Consider the following 7,938-nt stretch of genomic DNA (forward strand, 5'->3'; position numbering starts at 1 on the left):
TAATTTGTTATAAGAAAATCAAGTTCCAATTTGGGCTAGTTATAAATAAGAATAACCTCTAAATTGTAATTAGTTATACATTTTTTAAGTCCCGTATTAACAAAGTATACCTCTATATAAGAATAATTACATCTTAATAAAATATATATATGTATTTTGTAAATTTATTTATGTAAAATTAATAATTTTATTTTAAATTATAATACATGTATGAAATTATATTTACTCTAAAATATTTCTATTATGATATAGTATTAATGATTCTTTATTGTTATTATTATTACATTGATATTTTTTGGTTTTTTAATTTTTTTTAGTGTAACTCTATTTAGTTATAACTTCCCAATTAGAATATAATTTACTTGGTCCAAGTGTATTCTTAGATAGAGGTTCTATTGTATTTTGTTTGACTATGGTTTGTCCTCTAGACAACTCAATTTACACTTCTCTTCCCCACAAGTCTGAATCACATTCAGAATTTAAGAGGAGGCACTAATATATAAATATATATATATTTTTGTCATTTCTTGGAAGTTTACCTGTTGAATTTTCGTACTGTTTTTTAATCATATTTTCAACCATAATAGTTTGAAGACCATAATTTATATATTTGCTATTTTCGATAAGAAAGTGTGGTCGTACACTCATCATAGCTCAAACAAGAGCAAACTGAGCATATTTGATATTTCTCATTCTGGGCTTCACTGGGTTTTTCACCTCAAGGATATCGAGAAAGAGAGATGAAAAGGTCAGTAAGTCGTATATGGCAATATTTTTCGGCTTAGACATCGGCTATTCCTCAACGGCCATCCATATTTTGATATTTTTTGCCATAAATTTCATTAGATTGTTCATGAATGCGTGTCAGTCAAAGTTTTTGTTTTTGTTTTTTTTTTTAAAGTTATCTCAATCTATGCATTTTCATGCTCCATAAGTTTTATAATAAATGGAGATATTTATTTATTTATTTATTTCCCTTATCACACCAGACTACATTTATTGGTTCAGAAGAGCGGGATCATTACTTCCACGTTTAATCTTCTGGTTTTTCTCAATGTTATCTTTTCAGGGAGGAAAAACAACAAGAACAAAAAGGAATATTTATATATATATATTGATGTGAATACAAAACAAGGAATACTCTATAGGGATCTATATTGATTCCAAAGTTCGAGACCAATATGTCTTCTTCTTCTTTTTGGATCACATCACTTTCTTGTTCATCATCTTCTGTGATTCAATCCACACAGGTCTCGACTGTTTTTCAATGGCTTAGATTTATTTTCCTCTCACCTTGTCCTCAGAGAGCTCTGTCATCTACATTGAACCTCCTTTTCTTGCTTACCCTTTTGGTATTTGCAATCCAAAAGCTCTTCTCGAGGTTCATTTCGAATGACCAAAGCAGTACGAGCCTCAACAAGCCTCTCATAACAAGTGACAGAGCTCATCAAAAAACCAATCTTTGGTTCAAACTTTCAGTTTCTTTGACTGGTTTATTATCAATTTGTTATACTGTTGTATGTATCATAACACTCACTAAGAGTGGTCAATCGCCATGGAAGATGTTAGATGGCTTGTTCTGGTTAGTTCAAGCCATAACTCAAGTAATCATAACAATCTTAATTTTCCATGAGAAGAGGTTTCAAGCTGTTACACACCCTTTATCGCTTAGAATTTATTGGGTGGCAAACTTTCTTGTCGTGTCCTTGTTTTCTGCTTCTGGGATCATTCGTTTGGTCTCTGTTCGAGAAACCCAGGTTCCAGATTTGCGTTTGGATGATATACTTTCAATAGTGTCTTTGCCTCTGTCGCTTGTTCTTGTCGTTGCCGCCATTAAAGGGTCAACTGGGATTTCAGTGAACAGAGAAACAGAGTCAGGAATGGACGTAGAACCTGAAATATACGAACCCCTTTTGAACAAAACAAACAACGTGAGTGGTTTCGCTTCAGCTAGTATAATATCCAAGGCGTTTTGGATATGGATGAATCCACTTCTTCGTAAAGGCTACAAATCTCCTTTGAAACTTGAAGAAGTTCCTACTCTTTCACCGGAACACAGAGCCGAGAAAATGTCAAAGCTCTTCGAATCAAAGTGGCCAAAACCAGAAGAAAAGTCAAACCACCCAGTTCGAACCACGCTCCTCCGGTGCTTCCGGCGTGAGCTGGCGTTCACTGCTTTCCTCGCCGTAATCCGTCTTTGTGTCATGTTCGTGGGACCCGTTTTAATACAGAAGTTTGTCGATTTCACCTCAGGGAAGGGAAGCTCCCTATATGAAGGATATTACTTAGTTTTGATTCTTCTTGTTGCGAAATTTGTTGAGGTTTTGACTACTCACCAATTTAACTTCAACTCTCAAAAGCTTGGAATGCTCATTCGTTCAACTCTCATTACTTCATTGTACAAGAAAGGGCTTAGATTGACCTGCTCGGCTAGGCAAGCTCATGGGGTTGGACAGATAGTGAATTACATGGCTGTTGATGCTCAACAACTCTCTGATATGATGCTGCAGCTTCATTCAATTTGGCTTACTCCTTTCCAGGTCCTTATGGCCCTGGCTCTACTATACAACTACCTTGGAGCTTCAGTAATCACTGCCGTTGCAGGAATTGCTGGTGTTATGGTGTTTGTCATATTTGGCACTAAAAGAAACAACAGGTTTCAATTCAGCTTGATGAAAAACCGCGATTTGAGAATGAAGGCGACGAATGAGATGCTTAATTACATGAGGGTAATCAAGTTCCAGGCTTGGGAAGAACACTTCAATCAAAGGATTCAGTCTTTTCGGGACTTGGAGTTTGGTTGGTTGTCCAAGTTTATGTACTCAATTTCTGGCAATATTATAGTCATGTGGAGCACTCCTTTGCTGATATCAACGCTCACATTCGGCACTGCCCTTCTCTTTGGAGTCCCTCTTGATGCAGGGACTGTGTTCACAACCACTACCATCTTCAAGATATTGCAAGAGCCGATCAGGACATTCCCACAATCGATGATTTCGCTTTCTCAGGCCATGATTTCGCTAGGGAGATTGGATCGCTTTATGATGAGCAAGGAACTGGCAGAAGAATCTGTTGAGAGAGAGGAGGGGTGTGATGGTATAACTGCAGTGGAGATTAAAGATGGAGCGTTTAGCTGGGATGATGAGACTGGAGAAAAGGTTTTGCAGAATATAAACTTGAGTGTCAATAAAGGGCAGTTGGCAGCTATAGTTGGGACAGTAGGATCCGGAAAGTCTTCTCTTCTGTCTTCAATTCTTGGTGAAATGCATAAACTCTCAGGAAAGGTATGGAAGTTCTCCTACTTTGTGGGCTATCTATTTATGAATTGAAATTCCCATTTGCAAAGCTATAGGATGAATCAAACTTGATATCACTTAATGGTTTCTGAATAACAGGTACGAGTTTGTGGCACAACTGCATATGTAGCTCAGACATCATGGATTCAGAGTGGAACAATTGAAGAAAACATCCTATTTGGTTTGCCAATGGACAGAAGGAGATATAATGAAGTGATTACGGTTTGTTGCTTGGAGAAAGACTTGGAAATGATGGAGTATGGAGATCAAACCGAGATAGGAGAGCGCGGGATCAACCTTAGTGGCGGCCAAAAACAGCGAATACAGCTTGCCAGGGCTGTCTATCAAGACTGTGATATCTATCTTCTTGATGATATCTTTAGTGCTGTTGATGCTCATACTGGTTCTGATATCTTCAAGGTGAAATGACTATCCTACATTTTCTTTAGCATTATAGGTTGATTGTAGCACTATCCACTCAGCCTGCTAAACTATTTTCTGTAAATAAATTAGGAGAGGAATCGCACACATACGCAATTTAGCTATAGAAAGCATTTGTCAAAAATTAAAACCAGAGACTTACACTCTTCTTCTTTTCAAATACTTACCTGATTTTCACAGAAATGTGTAAGGGGAGCGCTCAAGCACAAGACCATCATACTTGTTACTCACCAAGTGGACTTCTTGCATAATGTTGATCTTATCATGGTAAGGTCTTCTATTTGCTTCTCTGTTTTCTCTTTATGTACCTTAAACTCACATAAATATCATGGAATTCTTGGACAGTGTTGATCTTATAATGGAAGGCTCTTTTTACTTTCTTCCCTATTTTTTATCTATGTTTTCACATAAATATCATGTCAGGTTATGAGAGATGGCATGATAGTTCAATCAGGAAGATACAAAGATCTGCAAGCATTAGGCACAGATTTTGGAGCACTGGTAGCAGCCCATGAAACATCCATGGAGCTTGTAGATGTTGGCACCACTTCTCACAGCAAAAATTCCCCTAAACGGAAGATGTCCCGCCTACCCTCTGCTAAGCACGGGGAGGCCAATGGTGAAAACCACGCCCTTGACCAACCGAAAACCGAAGAGGGAAGTTCCAAGCTTGTCAAAGATGAGGAGAGGGAAACTGGTAAAGTAGGCCTACATGTCTACAAAGTTTACTGCACTGAAGCTTATGGATGGTGGGGTGTAATTGTGATTGTTCTGCTCAGCCTTACATGGCAAGGAACGATGATGGCTGGTGATTACTGGCTGGCCTATGAAACATCAGCAGAACGAGCCACTATGTTTAATCCTTCCATTTTTATTTCCGTTTATGGCATTATTGCCCTTGTTTCCATGGTGCTGGTGACACTAAGAGCATTCTCTTGCACCATTTGGGGGCTTAAGACAGCTCAGGTTTTCTTCTCACAGATTCTTTACAGCATCCTACACGCCCCCATGTCGTTTTTTGATACCACACCTTCGGGAAGAATTCTAAGTCGGGTAACAACTCTGAAAACATCACTGTAGAGTGCTTTAATTTCTCTCTCTCTCTAGTTCCATAACTCAGCTAACCAATGATAACCTTTTCTTTTCTGATAGGCTTCGACTGATCAAACCAATATTGATATTCTCCTTCCCTTCATTCTGGGAATTGCTGTATCTATGTACGTTACACTTCTCAGCATATTCATCATCACATGTCAGTATGCCTGGCCAACAGTATTCTTAATCATTCCCCTTGTATGGCTGAACATATGGTATAGGGTATGTATGTATACATGGCAACACATATTCTCTCAATCTTATTTCTTAGATAGCAAAAATAAAAGTGTTATGGTTTTTTTGTGCAGGGTTATTACCTCGCATCATCTCGTGAATTGACTCGTCTTGATTCAATAACAAAGGCACCTGTAATTCACCATTTCTCAGAGAGCATATCAGGGTTCATGACCATTCGATCATTTCGAAAACAAGGGAGCTTCTGCAATGAAAACCTGAGAAGGGTGAACGCCAATTTGCGTATGGATTTCCACAACAACGGATCAAATGAGTGGTTGGGTTTCAGATTAGAGCTACTAGGCAGCATCATCTTGTGTTTGTCTACTCTCTTCATGGTCCTGTTACCAAGCAGTATTATAAAACCAGGTACACCAAATTCTAATTACTTCATTTCTCATTCTTTTTGTTATGTCTCAAAATGACTTACTGTGGAATATATTACTTACCAATATAGAGAACGTTGGTCTATCACTCTCGTACGGGTTGTCCCTTAATGGTGTCATGTTCTGGGCCATCTACATGAGTTGCTTCGTTGAGAACAAAATGGTCTCAGTTGAGAGAGTGAAACAGTTCACTAACATTCCATCCGAAGCAGAGTGGAGACTCAAAGACCTTCTTCCTCCTCCAAATTGGCCTGCACATGGCAACGTTCACCTCAAAGACTTACAGGTAAATATAAATCAATAATTAAAAAGAATAAAACTTTAACCAAATGGGTTAATTGGGTTTCCAAATATACTAATCTTGTTTCGATTTAACAGGTCCGGTATCGACCGAACACACCTTTGGTTCTTAAAGGAATAACTCTGAGCATCAATGGCGGAGAGAAGGTTGGTGTTGTTGGACGAACAGGGAGTGGTAAATCGACGTTGATACAAGTGTTCTTCAGGCTTGTAGAGCCTTCGGGAGGTAGAATAATCATCGACGACATTGATATTACCGTTCTGGGACTTCATGATCTAAGGTCTAGATTTGGTATTATACCTCAAGAACCAGTTCTCTTTGAGGGAACTGTCAGAACCAATATCGACCCTGTTGGAGATTACTCTGATGAAGAAATATGGAAGGTATGTGTACTCAGTACTCTGCTTCAATTATGCAGAACTTCATTTAATATAACTTATCCATCTTCTTCTACAGTTTACTATGTCGTTATTATAGATATTTTTGCCACTCTGTTCCATATCTCCACTGTTCTTGAATTTTGTCTTTGTTGCACAAGTTAAAATTTGATTTGTTTTTTTGTTGTTATCAATAATGGCACTTTAAACATTGTCTCAAAAGAAAAATTGATTCTATTTACCAAAAATTGGCTGACATTGTTCAAATTTTTATTATAGCAATCTCACTCAAAGAAAACAGGAGATACAGCAAAATTTATTGTATTTTAATTTACTCTCACAAGTCACAAAAGACTAGAACGATGGTCTCTATAGTTAAAATGGTCTCTCTGTGTGTAATGTGTAGAGCCTAGAACGATGCCAACTGAGGGACGTGGTGGCTTCCAAACCAGAAAAACTCGATTCTCCAGGTACACAAACACACACACACCTATCATTATTTCTTCTTTGGTGACGTGACACTAATGGATTTGGTTTTGGTGTGTACGTAATATATAACACGTAACATCACAGTTGTTGATAATGGAGATAACTGGAGTGTGGGACAGAGACAGCTTCTGTGTCTGGGTAGGGTGATGCTTAAGCGGAGCCGCTTATTGTTCATGGACGAGGCCACAGCCTCTGTGGATTCCCAAACTGACGCAGTAATTCAAAGAATTATCCGAGAAGATTTCGCAAGCTGTACCATCATCAGCATTGCTCATAGAATTCCCACTGTCATGGACTGTGATAGAGTTTTGGTCGTTGATGCAGGTCTAATACTGACTTTTCAAGGTGTTTTATACATATATATATACACGTCTTTGGAAATACTGACTTTTCTTTATTGAATGACAACAGGACTGGCCAAAGAATTTGACAAACCGTCTCGGTTGATTGAAAGGCCTTCACTTTTTGGAGCATTGGTTCAAGAATATGCCAATCGCTCATCAGGGCTGTGATTATGATTTTATTAGGATAGTTCTTAGTCTAATAATCACTTTTACTTTTGCTTTCTCTCTTAAAGAGAAAAAAATGCACCCCCATTATCTCATTATTGTACACTTTGTAACCTTCACTTGGTAATGCAAGTGTATTATATACTGTTCTTGTTTGGCTAAGTTTTTATTTTGTTTATAGTTAGAAGTATAAGGTATAAAATAAGCATAAATTTTGTCTTATTTTTATTTTTTTAATGAAAACTACTTTTCAAAGTCTTTAGATATCATTAAAAAAAAAAATCTTTTATGAGTAAATTAAAAATTATGTAAAGTATTTTATTTTTCAAAATAGTTTCTCAAAAGTCATTTTAGGGGAGAAGCTACAAATCTTAAATTTTCCAAAAGATTTTTAAATTGAGAAAAAGCTTTTATTTTTTTTATCCAAATTAGGGGTGACAAAATGTGTTATCGTGTTGTGTTCGTATTATATTTTATGTGACTAGCTTCTATATTTTGTGTCAAGCGTGTCGATCCGTTTTTGACTCTGTGTTTAATTTTTTCAACCCTAACCTGACTCGTAAAAAATCGAGTCGTGTTCGTGTCGACCCTTGTGACCCATTTCGCTATTATTGAAGCTTAAGTTGTAGCTAAAAATGATAGATTTATGTTCTATTAAAAAATTTATATATATAGTTTGTTTTATATATAATAAAAATTAAAAAATTTAAAATATTTTCCATTTCATGTTAAAAGAAATTAAATTTAAATTTTTAACTTAATTTTGAATTACTAACTATATATATTTATATTATTATTAATAATTTTAAA

General features: G+C 36.7%; 1 protein-coding gene across 2 annotated transcripts; it reads left to right on the forward strand.

The window, feature by feature from the left end:
* The first annotated feature begins 546 nt into the window (after positions 1 to 546).
* Positions 547 to 7,350, forward strand: LOC115694868 (ABC transporter C family member 4). Of its 2 annotated transcripts, none has more exons than XM_030621990.2 (12): positions 547 to 748; positions 1,070 to 3,284; positions 3,396 to 3,716; positions 3,918 to 4,004; positions 4,161 to 4,790; positions 4,890 to 5,054; positions 5,141 to 5,435; positions 5,524 to 5,738; positions 5,831 to 6,136; positions 6,537 to 6,600; positions 6,704 to 6,943; positions 7,031 to 7,350. In XM_030621990.2, the coding sequence occupies exons 2-12, from the start codon at positions 1,182 to 1,184 to the stop codon at positions 7,129 to 7,131; spliced, it is 4,527 nt and encodes a 1,508-aa protein (XP_030477850.2). In that variant the 5' UTR covers positions 547 to 748; positions 1,070 to 1,181; the 3' UTR covers positions 7,132 to 7,350. The 2 variants fall into 2 exon arrangements, with proteins under 2 accessions (XP_030477850.2, XP_060963023.1); XM_061107040.1 differs by having other exon boundaries at positions 568 to 748; positions 990 to 3,284.
* The last annotated feature ends 588 nt before the right edge of the window (positions 7,351 to 7,938 follow it).

This window comes from Cannabis sativa, chromosome X (genome assembly GCF_029168945.1).
Source record: "Cannabis sativa cultivar Pink pepper isolate KNU-18-1 chromosome X, ASM2916894v1, whole genome shotgun sequence".
NCBI classification, from domain to species: Eukaryota; Viridiplantae; Streptophyta; class Magnoliopsida; order Rosales; family Cannabaceae; genus Cannabis; species Cannabis sativa.